Genomic DNA, 18616 nt, shown 5'->3' on the forward strand with positions numbered 1-18616 from the left:
CGTTTCACACGTTCAATGATAAACAGGCGGGGGGTGTGGAGGCCAAGGAACGGAAAAATCCTTTGAGCTCGATGGGCAGAGACTCTTAAAGAGAGGGCAAATGCTGCTGCAGCTGGAGCCCCGTCTTGGAAAGCTCTTCTCTCCACGCGGCGCTCAAGCGGCTGCCCGTTCCCCAGTTACCTACCGTAATCCCCCGATTACAAGCGCGTCACAAATCACCCGAGTCAGCCTCCGGCCGTGACGTCCCCACAATTAGGGGTGGGGAAACCCCGCCGCGCGCGCTTGCGCGTGCGCAGTTTCCCTCTCCTCCTCCCCGCCCGGTGAAATTCCTGGGCTGGCAGGAGCAGCCAATAGGCGAGCTCGGAAGGAGTGACGCCAGACGCAACGGGGGTGGGTCCCCTGTTAGAACTGCAGAACTTTCCTCCTTGCAACGAAAGCAGGAAGGAAAAGGAGGACACAGGTGAGACTGGCGGCCAGGTAGGCAGCGCGCTTCCCCCGCCCCGGCTGCCGCCTCCTAGGGACTTTCTCTCCCCCCTCTGCTCTGAGTGCGCCCCCTCCCCATCTCACTTGACCCCCACCCACCAGGGCAAGGCTCCAGCACCCCCTCCCCGGCTCACCTGGGTAGCGCAGCGCCTAGCCACGCCCCTCCGCCCTCTGGGTCCAGCGGAGCAGGGCGAGGAATTTCCTAGGGCTCTGCCCCGAGAGGAGTGCAATCTCACTTGCTGGAGACGGAAGAAAGTTGGTCGGGATGGGGAAACAATGGGAAAGGGAGCGGAGGTGGGTGCAAAGCCCTTCCTTCCGATTGCGGCTGGGGACGGGGAGGAGGGAAAGTGTTTAGCAGTAGCACTAGAAAAAACGGGGGCGGGGCATGCACCCTTCTGATCCCCCCCCCCTGCACAGGTAGCAGGACCATCCTGAGAGGCCGCAGGACATCAAAACCTGCGCTGCATCCAAAGTCGGGGAGGGGCGGTGTCTTTTTAACTGCGCTAATTCCAGCCTGAAATGCTGAAGAACCACTGCTGCCTGTCAGTGCAAACAGCATTGAGCTAAATGGACCAGTATAAGGCACAGGTGAGTGGGTGGAGCTGGAAATGTCCCCAGCCTGAAACCCTGGAAGCCAGTCAGTGTAGCATAGCAACTGCGAACTTGCTGGGCGGTTTACCACACACGGTCTAAGGCACCTTCAACCCACTACGAGTCAACTTCCTCTCTTCAAGTATATCCTGCAGCTGGGATTTGAACCCGCACCCAATTCCTCACATTTCAGATGTGCACCTGCTTTGTCTCTGCAGATGGAGGGGGACCGGCTCGGCATACCCCAAAGCACGGAGGACCACTCCCAGAGGAGCAGCATCTCTTCCGCAGGACCCCGAAGTGAGTGAGAAGGGGGAGAGGCAGAAGAAAGGGCGGGGCACCTCAGGGGGGTTCTCGACCCTCATACTGGTACTGGAAGGGAACAGGCCTGAGCAGGGTTGGGGTTTGTGGTTATGGAATAAGCCCTCAAGATCTTCAAGGTCCTGCCTTTTGCCTAACAGGCCACATTCCGTGGGTGGTAGGGAGTAGAGCAGGTCAAATTCTTCAGCTTTCAAATTCCAAAAATGAGGGGACCTAAAAAGTTGTAACATGACTTATAATAATAATAATTTATTATTTATACCCCGCCCATCTGGCTGGGTCTCCCCAGCCACTCTGGGCGGCTTCCAACAGATTAAAATACAATAACCTATTAAACATGAAAAGCTTCCCTAAACAGGGCTGCCTTCAGATGTCTTCTAAAAGTCTGGTAGTTGTTTCTCTCTTTGACATCTGGTGGGAGGGCGTTCCACAGGACAGGTGCCACTACCAAGAAGGCCCTCTGCATGGTTCCCTGTAACTTGGCTTCTCGCAGCGAGGGAACCACCAGAAGGCCCTCGGCGCTGGACCTCAGTGTCTGGGCAGAATGATGGGGGTGGAGACGCTCCTTCAGGTATACTGGACCGATGCCGTTTAGGGCTTTAAAGGTCAGCACCAACACTTTGACTTGGGAATTCAAAAGATATTTTGGTTAAAGTAATATAATTTAGTTTTGCTTGGTAGTTAAAATGAGTGTAAATTGCACAGAAATCATTAAAAATGATTGGCAAGTACTTGCCAATATTGTTTTTTTATTATTATTATTTGGCATTACCTGACATTTTAAAAGACAGCTATTTGAAACACTCAATAATTAAAATTGGCAATAAGCTAAAAACATTACATGTCAAGCTACTACATACCTGGGTAGGTTTGCCTAAAAAAAAATTAAAATGGAGACAGTAATGCTTCTGAAAAGCAGTTGCTGGGGAGGGGGGCTCTTGCACTCAAGTCCTGCTTGCCGGTTTCCCATTGGGGCACCTGGTTCGCCGCTGTAAGAAGCGGATGCTGTACTAGATGGGCCCCCTTTGGCCTGATCCATCAGGCTCTCCTCATTTACTTAAAATGTTCTCAGCAGGTGCTGAAAAGAATACAATGATGTCATTCGGCAGGGAGTTCCAAAGTTCAGGTGCTGCCACACTAAAATATCTGTTAACAAATACAGAGCAGGTATTATGTGACAAATCAAAGCGGCCAAGTGTGGTAAAGCAGTCTGGTTTAGATGCCAGCACAGAATGCTTCGAGACCTGACTGCGTCTGGTTCCTTCATCTGAAAAGTGAAGGAGATTGTTGGTTTTGGGGGCTCCTGCGTCATTTGCACGCAAAACGGGGTGGGAGTTTAGCAGGAATCTGGATCTCCTGTGACCTCTGCTCAGTTGCAAGAAATGTGCTGGTGTCCCAATCCTCCTCCTTCTCTTGTCCCAGACCTGGACGTCCTGGTGTACCTGATCGATGACACGGTGGTCCGGCTAACAGTGGACAACCTGCCGTCAGTCACGGCCCACGAGCTCCATCGGATTGTCTTGGAAAGCCTGAGGTTGCCTGAGGGGGCCCTGGAGCTATTTTCTCTGTGGCTGGTCTCCCCGTTTCTTGGTAAGGCTCTGAGGCTCCTTTCTAAATGATCCCTTAACTTCGTCGCTGCTCCTAGCACCGCTGGAGAATCTGTTGTTATGCCAGCTAGAGGTGAGGGGTTCCTGAGCATGTGCAAAGTGCCTTCCTCTCGCACCCACCTTCTCATGTTCCTTAACCCCAGAAGAAGGTGCACCTGAGCATGTGCAGAGTGCCTTTCCCATGAGTGATCTGCTGATTTCTGGCACTTCACAAACTGATTGTGGGATGTAAGCTGCAAATCTGCTTTTGAGAGCTCATGCAGCAACCTGAGTGGATCACTAAGGTGTGAGTCAAGCAAGTCCCAGGTTTGAAAGTTGCTTGTGGCAGGAGCCCCCGAAGTTGCTTTGAGCAATCTACCATTCTCTCCGCCTAAGCCCACATCTGGACTTAAGTGATGAACTTGCTGACCTAACTTCAGTGATGTGGCAACCATTGATGCATATTTTTCTTTGGAACTTCTCTCCAAAAACCCACACACCCTTTCCCTTGTTTCAGATGCATTGCTGTGTAAAATGTGTTGCTAGCGTAATGAGCACCATACAAATCAAATTCCAGGTCCTGCTTTGGGGCTCCCTATTGGGGCATCTGGTTGTCCACTGTGATAACAGGATGCTGGACTGCAGAAGGGCTCTTCTCATGTTTGATTATTTTTCTAAAAAAATATAGCCCTCCTGTTCCTAGAATCATAGAATTGCAGAGTTGGAAGGGACCCCAAAGGGTCATCTAGTCCAACCCCCAGTGTTAGAAATTAGCCAGGCGCCAGGCGCATTCTTGCAACAGGTGCGGGTCCAATTGCGAGCAAATGGATCTCTGTAGATGCCAGGCTGGCGACTGGGAAAGCAAATGTCACTTAGAGAAGGATCTAAAATATTTTCCTTGGAGCTTGCATTTGTTCTATTTTGGATTGTTTTATTTGATGTTTTAGCGTGTTGCAACTGCTTTGAGATTCATTCTTTAAAATATAAAGAAATGTATAGAAATGAAAAGAAAATCGTCCATCATCATCATAAGCTCCACCAAGGTGGAAATGGTGTCTAAACATTCCATTGGTGTAACCATTTTGTGATTAGATTATATAGCTGAGTTTCTGCAGTTCCCTGCAGTGTAGGAGTCACAGCATTGGTGCCTCAAAATAGTTTACAAAATAAAAACACATAATATACAAAATTTAGAACTCAAATTAAGAGATGAAAACAACTGAGCAGCATGTACGGTGCAAAAGGCTTGCTGGAATGTTCTTAGCCAGGCGTCTTAAACTTAGCAGGGATGGTGCCTGGTTGATTTCTAGTGGCAGGAAGTTCCTTAGAATTAGGCCCAACACACTGAGACAAAATAGGAAGCGCATGAAACACTTTATCCAAATGTGGGTAATGGAATGTGGAATGGGCTGATGACACTGTGTTTCCTCTTGTTATCGAGTGAGCTTTGCCAGCTCTGGGAGCGATCCAGTGCTGTGCTTGCAAATGATCTCAGTGAGCTGAGATTGATGGCTCCAAGCAGTCGCTGAGGCACCCTGAACCAAACTTGTTCAGGGCTTTGGAAATTAATGCTTTAGCCTTTAGCCTTCCATTTGGCTGGAGAAGTCAGGAGCCTGCTGAGAGCCTTCACTCTCTGCCATCTCTCTCTCTCTCTCTCTCTCTCTCTTTCGGCAGAACTGCAGCTGAAGCCCAAACACCAGCCCTACAAGGTCTGCCGCCAGTGGCAGGACCTCCTCTTCCGCTTCACCAGCTGCTCCAAGGATGAGATCTTCGAAGGTGTGGATGTGAGCAAAGTTCCCTCCTCCGGCCCCCCAAGCTACTGGCCTCCTCTTACCCTTCTGCTGCAACCGGGCAGAGAGTTGGGGGGCCTGCTGGTTGCAGCCTCCCTTTCTAGAGGGGGAGGGATGCCTAGTGCGCAAGCCGGCACCAATCTGCACAGTAGTTATGAAGCTGTTGGGGATGTGGGATGGGGTCCCTTCTGAGGCTGCCTGCAGGGTTCTCACGACTCACAGCTTTCTGGGGCTGCTGGTTGCATCGGTGCCGCCAGGAGAGGCTGTTTTGCTTTTGACATGCCCCATATAGCCAAGTTCTTGAGCTACAACTGGTCCCCTGCTTCTTTTTATTAGACAAATTCGTGGAGGGCAGGAGTATGCTCTGCCTTCTACGGCTGGAGGCAGCAGTGCTTTTGAATCCCAGGTTGCTAGAAACCATGGGAGGGGGAGAGTTGCTGCTGTTGCCACTGGCCTCATCCAGCAGGACAGTTCTTAGGTTCTCTTTCTCCTCATCAGATGAGCCATCACTGCAATTCCGAAGGAACATCTTTTTCCCAAAGAGGAAGGAGGCCCAGGTGAGTTCTCCCAATGGTATTCTCTAATTGCATAGTTTTCTTTACTCTCTAGGTAGTGCCATTGCACAGTACGACAGATTCACGAAGGAGAGGTCTGTTGACTCTGTTATGGCCTCTACAATTGGAAGCAGCAATGCTTCTGAATGTTAGCATCTAGGGGTTGAAAGGCCAGCTGGTTCGGCCCCAGCTGGAACGTCTCCCTCTCAGCCTTGCCACTGCGAAGATTCATCGAACTCTGCTCCGACATACATCAGCTTGCAGACTTGAGCACACTTTGCTCAGCAGTGTATACTGCGCAACAGAAGAGGCTTGAGGCTGTAGATGCATACTAAGCTATGCATTTATTAAACATAAATCAGGACAAAGAAACATGTTGTCTTTCCTTGCCATCTTCTCGGAGAGAGAGAACAAACAACAGCTACACAGAGCGGAAGTTCCGCTTACGTCAGCAGTCTGTGCTGGAATGTAAACAGACACGCGACAATCCCATGTCTGCAGCAAAAAGGTGGAATGGAATCCTCAACACTGAATACCAGTTGCTAGAAACCCCAGGAGGGGAGAGTGTTGCTCAGTGTTCTCGAGTCCTCCTTGAGGATTTCCCCTTTGAGACATTTGCTTGGCCACTGTGAGAACAGGATGTTGGACCAGATGGGCCTCATCCAGCAGCCTCTTCTTACATTCTCTGCCCCTTCCCCTGTTTGGCTTTTTGAATCTGCTTGCTGTCTGTGTGCCCATCCTCATTTCTCATCTCCTCGTCCCAAGATCCAGGATGAAGATGTCCTGCGGCTCTTGTACGAAGAAGCCAAGTACAACATCCTGGAAGGGCGGTACCCTTGTGACCTGGCCGACTGTGAGGTGCTGGGAGCCTTGGTTTGCCGGGTGAACTTGGGGCGCTACGATCCGGAGCAGCACACAGCTAGTTTCTTGAAGTAAGTGGACACAGCTGTGGGGCTGAGATCTGTGGGGTGCCTGTGCAAGGTGCGGCTGGGGAAGGCAAATAAGAGGGGCTCTGAAAGCTCTTGAGGCATCAAAAATGGCCCAGATATAAAAGGAGGTGGTAATATTTGCAAATGCTAAAATGTTGTATGTGCATGAATTGGCAAGTGGATAGCTGATGGTTAAGGATAATAAGTTTTAAAACAACAACAAAAAACTATTGTAATAGAAGGTTACTTGTAAGGAATGGAATGTGAACAACTAGAAAAAACAGCAGCAACTAGAGGAAACTTTGGGCACATCAAGAATTGGAAAACAATTTTGGGGGGAAAGTATTAAATTTGTCTTAATTTGTGGCTGATCTGATAGAATTTGGAGAATCAAAAAAAATGGTTTGGCGAGAAAAGGGAGTGTAGCCTTATTGGAGTTCACTGATTGGGTCTGTGTTGCTCCTGAACAGGAGGAAGGAAGTCAAATGACACCGAGGTGGACTCAAAGAAAGAGTTCATTCTGCTCTCCAGATAGCAGAAGGCACTTGTGTGATCAAGTCCACAACAAGTCCAAAGAAATGACAAGTTTCATGCAGTATATATTTCCTCCAGGCCTCCTCTCCCTCCTTCCCATATAAATCCAACCACGTCAGCCTATGTACACAGGTTGACATCACATATGTTCTTGCTCTGGTATTCTTAAGCATAAGAGGGAATTCCTTCCTGTACTTCTGACCATAAAAGGATCTTCCTCTTCCTACTCTTATCGGGGAGGAACAGGTTGTCATCTCCGAGAACACGCTTTGGCCTTGTTCCGGACTTAGGTCTGTGCATCTTTTGTGGTCAGCACATAAGATAAGGTACAAATGTGTCTTTTCTGTTCTACTGGTGCAGTCAGGGTCATCCCTGCCATCACAAGCTGATAAAGGAGAAGGCACTGAGCACGGCCGGGTTTCTGTTTATACATTGACTCAGAGCTCAAGTTAATGGATTTTAGCTAAGGAAAAATAGGGATTTTGGTGCAGTTTCAAACTGCCTTCACAGTCAGTTTTGGGTTTGGGAGAAGGTGGCAATCACCAGTGAGCTGGTGTGGAGGGAAGAGGAAAGGTGTGGGGAGACTTTCCAACCACAGAATGGAATCCTAGAGTTAGATAGAACCAAATGCAAGTTGAAGAAGACAGCTCACGCCCTGTCCCCAAGTGGAGGGAGATCAAGCTGGGGGGCTGGGAGTAGGTGAAAGGGGGCCAGTTAAGGATCCAATAGCACGCAAAAGACTGCAGGCACACCATATGTTGAAAGCACATTTATGCTCATTCCCCCCTCCCCCCCAAAAGAGGAGAAGAATGGGAACTGTAGTTTGCCCCCCTCAGAGCTTCAGTTCTCAGCATGCTTGACAAACTACAATTCCCAGGATTCTTTGGGAGGAGTCATGTGGCTTAAATGTATGTTGTGTATGCAGTCACACTTTTCTGAGAAGAAGAGGTCGGTCGTCAACTTTAGTGAGCTAGCCCTAGTGGCCTTGACAACTTCCAGGTGAAACTATTCCACTATATAATCTTCATTATGCAAGGTGCAATTGAAAACAAAATAATCATAATTAAAAATTTAATCCATTTTTAATTAAAATCCCTAATTATACTTGTCTAAAAAGATCTGTTGTCTGCTTAGAAGTCCCCTCTGCTGACTTGCTCTGATCCTTTCCAGTTTTTTTCACTCTGTTCTGTAGGTCCCAAAAGGGTAAAAATCTAATTAAGAAGCCGGTGATTTCTTGATCAGAACAGGCTGTTAATTCAAAAGAAACGTGTCTCAAGAATTTTTGCCTCCGGCCCATCATTTAAGGGACATTTTCATTGCCTAATGAATTGCGTCCCCCGTTGGCTGATTCAAACACAAATCCTTTGGGAGGCAGGAACCTCTTTTTGTCTGTCGCCTAACATGACCAAAAATCTTAGCATGTGTGTCTGAAGAAAATGTGACTTTCTCCAGCACCTTTTGAAGTAGCTGCTCGCTTGTAATTTCATAGCGAAGCTATGTGGACCATCCTTGTTGACCTGGCAGCCTAGAACAGGGTTAGCTGGTGAAGTGCCCTCCATTCTCCGTGGACTACAACTTCCTTCGTGGGTCATGCAAACTGCTATTGTGAACAATGCTTTTATAAGCAGCCCTGTATAAAAAAAAGGGTTTTAATGCTTGGTGTTTTTATATGTGTTGGAATCAGCCTAGAGTGGCTTGGGCGAGCCAGTCAGAATTAATTAATTAATTAAATTAATTAATTAATTAATTATATGGGGTGGGGGGCACTGGGAATGAGTTTATAGAACCGCTGGTTTAGAGTGGCCCCTCATGAGGAAAACCCTGTAGGGCTGTAACCTGCACCCCACAGAGCTGTGGGGGGCAGAGGGAGCTGTACCTTACCCTGTGCTGAATGAGCTTTTTCCTCCCCCCTCAGAGAGAGGCTGGACTCTTTCCTGCCTTCCCACCTTTGCCGAAGAGGCCACAGACTCCTCTCGGCCCTGTGGAAGCGAGGCAGTGGCCACTCGCCTGTGGATGAACAGGGCCTGCTGCGAGCTTTCCGGGAGTTGCCTGAAGAGGAGGAGGCCTGCGACGACCGGGTTGCCCTGCGCAAGCTTTACCACTCCTACCTGCAGAAGTGCCACGAACTGCCTCATTACGGGTGAGTCTGGTGGCTTGGTGGTTGTGGGAACGGGAGTGGGGATGCAGAATGGGCAACCTGGATGCCAGCATGGCAAACCACAGGGTGGTTTCTGTCAGGGTGCCCTGGCTTTGCTGGCTGCCATGTTCATGGGCTGTCTGCGAGCCAGTGTGGTGTAGTGGTTAAGAGCGGTGGACTCGTAATCTGGTGAACCGGGTTCGCTTCCCTGCTCCTCCACATGCAGCTGCTGGGTGACCTTGGGCCAGTCACACTTCTCTGAAGTCTCTCAGCCCCACTCACCTCACAGAGTGTTTGTTGTGGGGGAGGAAGGGAAAGGAGAATGTTAGCCGCTTTGAGACTCCTTAAAGGGAGTGAAAGGCAGGATATCAAATCCAAACTCTTCTTCTTCTTCTTCTTGCTAATCAGCATCCAAATACAGTGGTACCTCGGGTTACAGACGCTTCAGGTTACAGACTCCGCTAACCCAGAAATAGTACTATTAGTACTAAATAGTACTCGGGTTAAGAACTTTGCTTCAGGTTGAGAACAGAAATCGCGTAGCCGCGGCGCGGTGGCAGCGGAAGGCCCCAGGTGGTACCTCAGGTTAAGAACAGACCTCCAGAACGAATTAAGTTCTTATCCCGAGGTATCGCTGTACCCCTAAGAACCAGTGAATCCAGATAGACTGCCTTTGGACCTGGAGGTTCCACGAGGGCGTAAGAAGAGCCTGGCTGCTGGATCAGGTCAAAGGAGGCCCATCTAGTCTAGCATCCCGTTCCCATAGTGGGTAACCCAGATGTCCCAGTGGGAAGTTCTTGAGCAAGCAGGACCTTATCACATACGCCCTCCTGTCTGCGCTTGAGATTCCCCACTTGCAATTCTCTCCTTGTGTTTCTTCCCCTCCCTTCCAGGTGTGCCTTTTTCTATGGGGAAATTGACAAGCCTGCCCAGGGCCTGCTGCATCGGGGAGGGCGCAAGGCCGTGGTGGTTGCCATCAGCCTGGAGGGTGTCTCCATCATCGACAGCAAGGAGAAGGTAAACTCAAAAGATTCCTGCACTGCAGTAGGTTAGGCTAGCCCAGTGTTTCCCAACCTTGGGCCTCCAGCTGTTTTTTGAGACTACAATTCCCATCATCCCTGACCACTGGTCTTGCTAGCTAGGGATGATGGGAGTTGTAGTCCAAAAACAGCTGGAAGCCCAAGGTTGGGAAACACTGGGCTAGATGACCCTTGAGGGGGTCTCTTCCAGCTCTATGATTCTGTGAACTTTACAATTCTGTGATTCTAGGGGTGAGCCAGCCCTCCTCTCACTGGAGCCTGCGCTCTTTCTCTCAGGACCTGGGCTGACTTTGTGCGCTAAGCCCTCTGCAGCTCTCCAGGCCCCAGAGTACCTTCCTGCCTGGGCTGTTTTGCAGAATTTGCAATATGGAGAAGGGGTGAGGGACTTGTCGGCAGAGGAAGAAGTGGTGTCTTGGGGCCCTTCCCTTTCTTTTCTTATTTATTTATTAACCAAAAAAAGGGGGAGGGCAAATGAAAAGAAATAAAGCAAAAATTTGGAGATCTAAACCATGAAGCATCACAGCCTGGAAGGTCAAAAGCACAAAGGTCCAGCACTTCTTCCCAAAGGAATCATATAGTATTAACTCATACAAAAGTTCCTTTACAAAAAACAGAAGACTTGGGGTTGTTTTGGGGTTTTTTAAGTATTCTCCATCCTCTGAATTCCATTGCCAAGATTCTGCAAAATCTTAAAGGAGCCGGAAGTTTGCATGTGCTGGTATCACTGAGCAGATGTGAGGTGCCTCAATATTTGTATAAGAAAATAAAATACTTTAGATACTTTCAGTTTAAAGAAATACCTTTTCAATAAGCGGTATGTTGGGGAGTCTTTTTCCAGTTCTGAAAGATTCCAGGTGCCCAGTCTTGGGGCAGCACGTGCTTATGAGCCAATAATAATACTAATTAATACTATTTTTATTATTTATACCCCACCTATCTGGCTGGGTTTCCCCAAGCACTCTGGGTGCCTTATAGCATGTCTAAAAAGATAATGAAAACATCAAGCATTAAAAAACCTCCCAATACAGGGCTGCTGATGTCTTCTAAAAGTTGTGTAATTCTTTATCTACTTGACATCTGAAGGGAGGGTGTTCCACCGAGAGACACACACACACATTCTTGCACCCCTTGCACACTAACAGTCTTTTCTGTACACCCACCCCCTGTTTCCCGGCAGCACATCTTGCTTGGCCTGGCCTTCCAGGAGCTGTCCTGGGACCACACTTTCCCCAACGAGGAAGAGCACATCCTTTGGCTGGAGTTTGATGGGGAGAACGAGGGCACGCCCGTCAACAAACTCCTGAAGGTCTACTCCAAGCAGGTAAGAACCTATGAAGGGCCTGCAGGTCCAGGCCAGTGGCTCACATCATCTTCTCACAGTGGCCAATCAGATGCCTCTTCTGGGAAACCTGCAAGCGTGATTCGAACACAAGAGCCCTCTCCCCTCCTGTGCTTCCCAGCAGCTAGTATTCAGAAGCATTGCTGTGCTCATGCATGCATAAATAACTGGCAAGCACCAAACCCTTATTTGGAAGAGCAGCACTTTTTAAAAATCTTCTTAGCATTTAACACAACGAAACAAAATAAATGACATGCTGGCTGTTCGGCAATGATCTTCCACAAAATGTCTGGACACAGAAACAATTCTCACTTTGCATGGAGAACTCAGCCCATCTCTTCCGGGCTAAGAGATGCCTCGTCTTGAGGCCCAGCTTGTAAGAATATAAGGTGCCCCAAGACTGTCATAAGGAAAGCAGCTGTGTTTTTAAATGTATTGGGTGGCGCTGTGGGTTAAACCACAGAGCCTAGGACTTGCCGATCAGAAGGTCGGCGGTTCGAATCCCTGTGAGCTCCCGTTGTTCAGTCCCTGCTTCTGCCAACCTAGCAGTTCGAAAGCACGTCAAAGTGCAAGTAGATAAATAGGTACCACTCCAGTGGGAGGGTAACCGGCATTTCCATGCGCTGCTCTGGTTCGCCAGAAGCGGCTTAGTCATGCTTTTTTACTTTTTATTCTGCCTTTCCTCCAAGGAGTTCAAGGTGGCATAGCCCCCAGCTTATCCTCCTCACAGCAACCCTGCGAGGAAGATCAAGCCAAGAGGAAATAGAAATAATTACCGTATTTTTTGCACCATAACACTCACTTTTTTCCTCCTAGAAAGTAAGGGGAAATGTCTGTGCGTGTTATGGAGGGAATGCCTATGGGTGGCATGCCTACGGATTTTCCTCCTCTAAAAACTATGTGCGTGTTATGGTCGGGTGTGTGTTATAGAGCGAAAAATACAGGTATGTAATATTACAAACTTCAAATAGTGACTGGCCCAAAGTCATCCAGTGAGCTTCATGTGAGCTTTGCAGGTAGGACTTCTTGTTTTAATTGTGCGCAGAACCATGCACGTTGATGGCACTATATAATTCAATGCTAACAATAATGACCAAGTGGGAATTTGAACTCAGGTCTTCCAGGCCCTAGCCCAGCACTCTTAACCGCTGCAGTTAGATGCTCCTTCCTTCCCTCCAGGCTGAACTTATGAGCGGCCTGATAGAGTATTGCATTGAGCTGAACACGGCTGCCGAGGGGGGAACTCTGGACCCCAGCGCCGCATCCTCCTCCTCTGCGTCCCAGAGCCCCCCAACTGACAGGCGGCACCCCAAGCTCCAGCGGCAGAACAGCGTCCTCTGCAGCCGCATCCAGCATCTTTCGACCATAGACTATGTTGAGGATGGTAAGTTGGCAAAAGCGGGGAGCTGGGGTGGGTGCCAGTTGCGGAGGTTTGTGTGGTTGATAGGGTGGGAGGCAATGCAGCCTATGCTAGGGGTGGAGGGGTGTTAAGTTATTTTTTGTGAGGTCTTTTGGCTTCCCAGAGGTAGATTGCAGTTGACCACTGTGGGAAACAGCTGCAGAGAGCGACTGTGGCCTTCCAGGTACAGACATACCTTGGTTGTCGAACACCCTGGAACTCAGACAATTTGGCTCTCGAACACCACAAACCTGGAAGTGATTGTTCCTGTTTGCGAACGTTCTTTTCGACGGGGCTTCCGCGACTTCTGATTGGCTGCAGGAGCTTCCTGCAGCCAATCAGAAGCCATAGTTTGGTTTTGGAAGTCGAATAGACTTCTGGAATGGATTCCATTCGACTTCCAAGGTGCAACTGTACTACGTTATTTTGATGCCATCTTTTGACTCCCCCAAAAAGCCCCCTACCCAGGCGTCTGACAAATATATCTCAGGGGGCAGATGTTGCAGAGCCACAGCTTCCAGCATCCCTCACCGATTGCCCCACTGACTTGGGGGTGCTGGGAGTTGGAAACCGACAACAGCGTTATGAAAAGGATCGGAAAAACGAAACTGGCAAATATAACAATGCTTACACACAAGCCTCTGTTGTCACCCTTTTGGAGCTCTGTGTGGAGTTCTGGTTGCCTTGTCACAAAGAACTGAGGGGGAAAGGGGCAACAAAATTGATTGAACAGCTGGAGCAGCTGCCGTTGCAATTTTCTTTTGTTGCATTTATATCCCACCTTAGTCTGCAAGAAGCTCAAGGTGGCACAGGCTTCTCCCCTTCTCCTCTAATCCCCACCACAACCCAGTAAGGTAGGCTAAACTGAGAGAGGCAGGGACACCCTTTAAGCTTTATGGCCAAGTGGAGATTTGAGCTCTGGACTCCCAGATCCTAGTTTGACAGACTAGGCACTACACCACAGGGGCTCAGGTGGACAGCGCTTGGGGCTCTTTAGCTTAGAAAAAAGTCAGGTGGGAACATGATAAGAGGTGTTTAAAACCATGCATGATATGGAAGAGGTGACTAGAGAGGGTTTTTCTTCTTCTTTCTCATTCTATTAGAGTACTGTGAAAAGTAAGGGAGGGGTAGGAGACTTTGCCTCTACCCAGGGACCCAGCACTTCTACACAAAGTTCATAGTTTGTAACGCAATATGGCATGGAAATAAATAAAATAAAAACCAAAGTGCATTGTTAAACTATGGAACTCACTCCCACAAGAAGTAGCGACAGCCCACCAACTTGGATGGCTTTAAACGGGGATGAGGCAAATTTATGGAGTTGTAGACAGCCTCCCGGACCAGAAGCCCCCCCCCCTGCCTCTAGGTTCCAGTGGCTTGGAATTGCAAAGAGCAGGAGAGGGGGGGCCTGTTGGACTCATGTCCTGCTTCTTGGGCTTTCCAGGGTCAGGGTGCTGGGCTAGGTGTACCAGTTCCCCACCCCTGATCTATTCAATTGTCAGAGTAAACCCCTGATTTGATGACTGTTGGCCGTACCAGAGAAACGGAGCCTCCAAGCATAGGGACAGTCTACCTAGGATTGCTGAGTCCTTGGAATAAGGAACACTGAAGAGGGTTGTCACCTCACTGCTCTGCTTGAGGAAAATGTGATGCTAGACTAAAGGGATAGGGGTATCTCTGCACTGCTGGACCTGGCCTGCACTGCCTTGCTGTTGTTGAACAGTTTCTGCTTCTCTCCCCAGGGAAAGAAATCAAGAGGGTGAAACCCCGCCGGACTACCTCATTCTTTGGCCGCCAGTTGTCCAACGCCCCCACCTCCTACTCGGCTGTCCGGGGGGCAGAGAACCTTGAGCAGGGCTGACTGCCTTCAGCGGGTGGCATTATTGGGACCAATCGACTTGGGGGGCAGCTGAGCTGCCGGCATTCTAACCACCTTCTGGGATTGGAGCCAAACCATCCCCCCTCCAAAATCCCACCCACACACCAATACATCTCAAGTAACTTTTCTCCCCATTTCTGAGTTTGTTCTCAGTGTGCAGCAGGGGATCCAGCAGTTGTTTGTTCTTCGATAGCTGAGTCCAGCCTCCTGCTCTGCTTTCTCTCCAAATCTGGTTCTGCTGAGCATATGAGGTTCAGGGCAAGGCAAGGGGAAGAACATTGGGGACCATGGTCAGAGAGAAAGCTGAGCTCTAATCTTGCATTAGATGTTTGCTTGCCTTGATTTGCCTCTTATTCCAGCAGTTGCATCTTCAGAAACTCTCTTTTTGCAGACCAGATACTTGCTTCATTCATTTACTTCAAGCCCCCACTTGATTTCTCCTGTTCCTTACAGAGAGCCTGGCGACTGGGGAGCTGTAGGGGGAAAACATTTGAAGGAAGCAGAGCTGGGAGACACCATTTCAGATGCAAGTCAGAGCATGTTTATTTGCAGAACAGTTTGCCTGCCTGAGATGCAGCTCTGGTGGGTGAGCTCTGTCCTAGCTGCACCTCCCCACACCCAGCTACAGCCCCCAATGTTGGCATTCTGAAGGATATTCTGAACAACTTCTGCATTCATCGTAAATGCCCTCCCTCCCCCCCCCAAAAAAAAATTAGGTTCCAATTCCCTTGAAGTAGCCTGAACATAGCCACATGTTGGTACTGCAGCAAGGAAGGATTTATGCAACAGAAGGGCTCCACACATTTTATTTCTTTTTGCCTTTTGCAGAAAATTTAATTTCACTCCAGAATTGTAACAGGGAATGTTATTAAGCATTTTGCCTTAGCAGGCTGGGAATATTCAAAACAAAGGTGTGCTCTGAGAGATGTGAACTCTAGGGGAGAAATGTGCCATCTTTTCATTTTATATTTGGATGTTTGGAAAGGCACAGTTGCGTTTGCAGATAGGGCACAGCTGGATCATGATGTGTGTACACATACCCCATCGATACTTCTGGAAGCCTCCCAGAATTGGGCAAGAAATGAGTGGTGTTTAGTGCATCTATTAACTTTAAACATACGTACCCCGTTTGAGGTTGTACATTCACTTCTGCACTTGGGAGAAAAAAACTATGTTAAACTGTTTCAAGCAACTTTGAACCCAAAGAACGTTTTTTGTGGTGGACGGAGGGTGGGTGTCATCACATCTAGAAAAGCCCTAGCTTTGCCAGTTCAGGGACTGGGAAACTTGTGGCCCTGCAGATGTTGAGCCAGTGGTCAGTGCTGATGGGAGCTGGTGTTGCACAGAATCCTCACCATTTTCCTTCTCCCTAAGCCTGCAGAGCATCCATGAGGGATGTTTTTGCAGCTGTGTCCTGTCCTGTCCTGTGATTGCTCCCCCCTCTGTCAGCATCTCTCTCCATGCTGTGCCTCTAAGGCCACCGCTGCTCTTTGTAACTTGCTCGTAGAGACCTGGGCATTGACCTAGCAACAGAAACCACATCTTTCAAACAAAGTTTGGGGAAAGTGCCTTTTTTTAACTTCCAAAGAAATACTATGCAACGTGTTTTACACTAATCTTTATTTTCAGTGTGTGTTAACTCACTAACTTTGTATAAAGGATCATTTGTTTGTTGCAATAAAGATGGTGGATCTGAGTATGCGCTGCATTGTTTTAAAACATCACTTTTTTATTATTCTGAGCATGTCCAAAGTATCAGGGGATAGGCTGAGCATGCTCTGTTCCTGCTAAAACTGCAGTGTTGCAGTGCTTGCATCAAACATATCACAATAAAAGATGCTCTGGCCTTTTTCTCTCTATGCGTTTCAAGCATCCACATGTGACAACAAACTTGGCATGATTCTGCAAGCCTCTCATCCCCTAAATAATCTGCTTCTCCCTTGTCCACATGGTGAGGTGGGGAGGGGAGGAAAACTACTCCAAGAGAGGGCAGAAGCGAGGCTTCAGTTGCTCCTACTGGGCGTGCTCAGCATGCTCCCAAACGCTTGGCCAGGAATGCCATTTGTATAATTTACTGCTCGTGTTCCAACCCCGCCAGGGGCCGCCACTGCTCCGCATTTCCAACAGCTGCACATTCCTATCCTCCATGTTCTTCCTAGAAGTTATACGCCCTCTAAAATAACTCTCCAGCCCATGCTATTCTCAGGGTCCCCACATTTTTCTTGCCTTCTCCTCTCTTACCCTACATGGGGCTCACGTCGTCTGCCTGGCATTTGAGCAAAGGTTTATATTTAAGCATTTAGTGCCAGGCCTACTTTAAACCTAGGCAGCTCCTTGTATTTCATTTTCGTAACCATTTTCCTAATGCTGAGGCCAGAGGAAGTGGGGGGCAACTGAACAGGGGGTGAGGCGCAAGTCTCTGTCTTGTGTGTGTGCATTTGAGCACAGGCATCCCTGATGAGGGTGAAGGGATTTGAACGAAGACTTTCCCCTCTTCTGCTCCACCACAGTTTCTTACACTTACAGTTGTCTCCCACATTCCTCTCCCAAGGAACTCAAGGTGGCACGCATTGCTCTCCCTCCTCATTTAATTCCCGCAACCATAACCCTGTGATGTAGGTTAGACTGGCCCAAGTGAGCTTCATAGCTGAGTGAGGATTTGAACCTTAGTCTCTCCCAGCTCCTAGTCTGGCATCCTAACCACTAATATCCTCAGCAACAGCATTATTATTAACTACAATTATTATTACAGTGGTACCTCAGGTTACATATGCTTCAGGTTACAGACTCCACTAACCCACAAATAGTACCTCGGGTTAAGAACATCCTGGATAGCTCAGTTGGTTGGAGCGTGGTGCGGATAATGCCAAGGTTGCAGGTTTGATCCCCGTGTGGGACAGCGGCGTATTCCTGCATTCCAGGGGGTTGGACTAGATGATCCTCAGGGTCCCTTCCAACTCTATGATTCTATGAAATTCTATGAAACTTTGCTTCAGGATGAGAACAGAGATTGTGCTCCGGCGGCACAACGGCAGCGGGAGGCCTCATTAGCTAAAGTGGTGTTTCAGGTTAAGAACAGTTTGAGGTTAAGAACGGACCTCCGGAATGAATTAAGTACTTAACCTGAGGTATCGCTGTACGTTAAACGTATTTTATTGGTTTTTCCAAATACAACTGATTGCAAAAAGGTTGGATAGCCACCTGTCATGGATGTGTTAGTTGAGATTCCTGCATTGCAGGGAGTTGGATTATATGACCCCTGGAGTCTCAACTCTATGATTCTAGGTATAAAATGATGGGGGAGTATCAAATTAGGGGGAAAGAGCTCTGATTAGTTCACCCGTCTAAGAAATCTGTTTTTGTTATTATTAGATACACTTTGGCACCTTTGAAAGAATTCCTAGTAAGCGCATAAGTTCATTACTGGCTTTGGGTGTTGTTTGCCCTGCTGGTCTGCTGCTTGGGAAGAGGCGGTGGAAAATCTCCGGCTGGCCTTTGCTCAGCCCCCTCGCCACACCCCGCTGTGTTTGCAATGCAGAGCTCAGATGTTGACCTTGCACAGAGGCAGGGGTGTGTCTGTGTAAGTGTTGGTTAGCAGGAAAGATGTGACGGACCAATGACAACTGCATTATGTTTGGCAAGAATTCTAGTAAAGGCCGCAGTGTGCACAGGACACATTCTGGAGAAATGAGTGATGCAGCAATTTTAGAGGGAGAAACAGGCTCAAATCACTCAGCCCTGGAGCTCTGCCTCCACGGTTGGTGGCAGTGATGCTTCTGAATACCAGCCGCTGGAAACTGCAGGAGGGGGGAGGGATCTTGCGCTGGAATTCTGCTTGCGGGTTTCCCCAGAAGAGGCATCTGGTTGGCCACTGTGAAAAGAGGATGTTGGACTAGGTGGGCCATTGGTCTGGTCTAGCAGGCTTTTCTCATGTGCTTACATTCTTATGAGAACTTTGGCCCAAACACTCTCAGCCTTGCCTACCTCACAGAGTTGCTATGAGCTCAAACTCACACCCCAACAATTGCAGCTCT

The 18616-nt window shown here is 48.7% G+C and overlaps 1 protein-coding gene across 3 annotated transcripts; it reads left to right on the forward strand.

Annotated features, from left to right (window-relative positions):
* The first annotated feature begins 265 nt into the window (after nucleotides 1-265).
* Nucleotides 266-16278, forward strand: FRMD8 (FERM domain containing 8). 3 transcript variants are annotated; one of them, XM_083716495.1, is made up of 11 exons: nucleotides 266-460; nucleotides 1293-1374; nucleotides 2818-2985; nucleotides 4656-4757; nucleotides 5270-5328; nucleotides 6091-6257; nucleotides 8704-8928; nucleotides 9819-9942; nucleotides 11143-11286; nucleotides 12484-12688; nucleotides 14446-16278. In XM_083716495.1, the coding sequence occupies exons 2-11, from the start codon at nucleotides 1293-1295 to the stop codon at nucleotides 14562-14564; spliced, it is 1395 nt and encodes a 464-aa protein (XP_083572621.1). In that variant the 5' UTR covers nucleotides 266-460; the 3' UTR covers nucleotides 14565-16278. The 3 variants fall into 3 exon arrangements, with proteins under 3 accessions (XP_083572621.1, XP_083572623.1, XP_083572622.1); XM_083716497.1 differs by having other exon boundaries at nucleotides 383-460; nucleotides 1268-1374; XM_083716496.1 differs by having other exon boundaries at nucleotides 416-477.
* The last annotated feature ends 2338 nt before the right edge of the window (nucleotides 16279-18616 follow it).

This window comes from Podarcis gaigeae (genome assembly GCF_964106915.1).
Source record: "Podarcis gaigeae genome assembly, chromosome: 16".
Lineage (NCBI taxonomy): Eukaryota > Metazoa > Chordata > Lepidosauria > Squamata > Lacertidae > Podarcis > Podarcis gaigeae.

What these genes read in the sequence shown, in the direction of transcription:
- FRMD8 (XM_083716495.1), top strand. Translation starts at nt 1,293, where the DNA reads ATGGAGGGGGACCGGCTCGGCATACCCCAAAGCACGGAGGACCACTCC. An exon ending in CTCTTCCGCAGGACCCCGAA is followed by an intron (nt 1,375 to 2,817) that starts GTGAGTGAGAAG and finishes CTCTTGTCCCAG; the next exon opens with ACCTGGACGTCCTGGTGTAC. An exon ending in CAAAGAGGAAGGAGGCCCAG is followed by an intron (nt 5,329 to 6,090) that starts GTGAGTTCTCCC and finishes CCTCGTCCCAAG; the next exon opens with ATCCAGGATGAAGATGTCCT.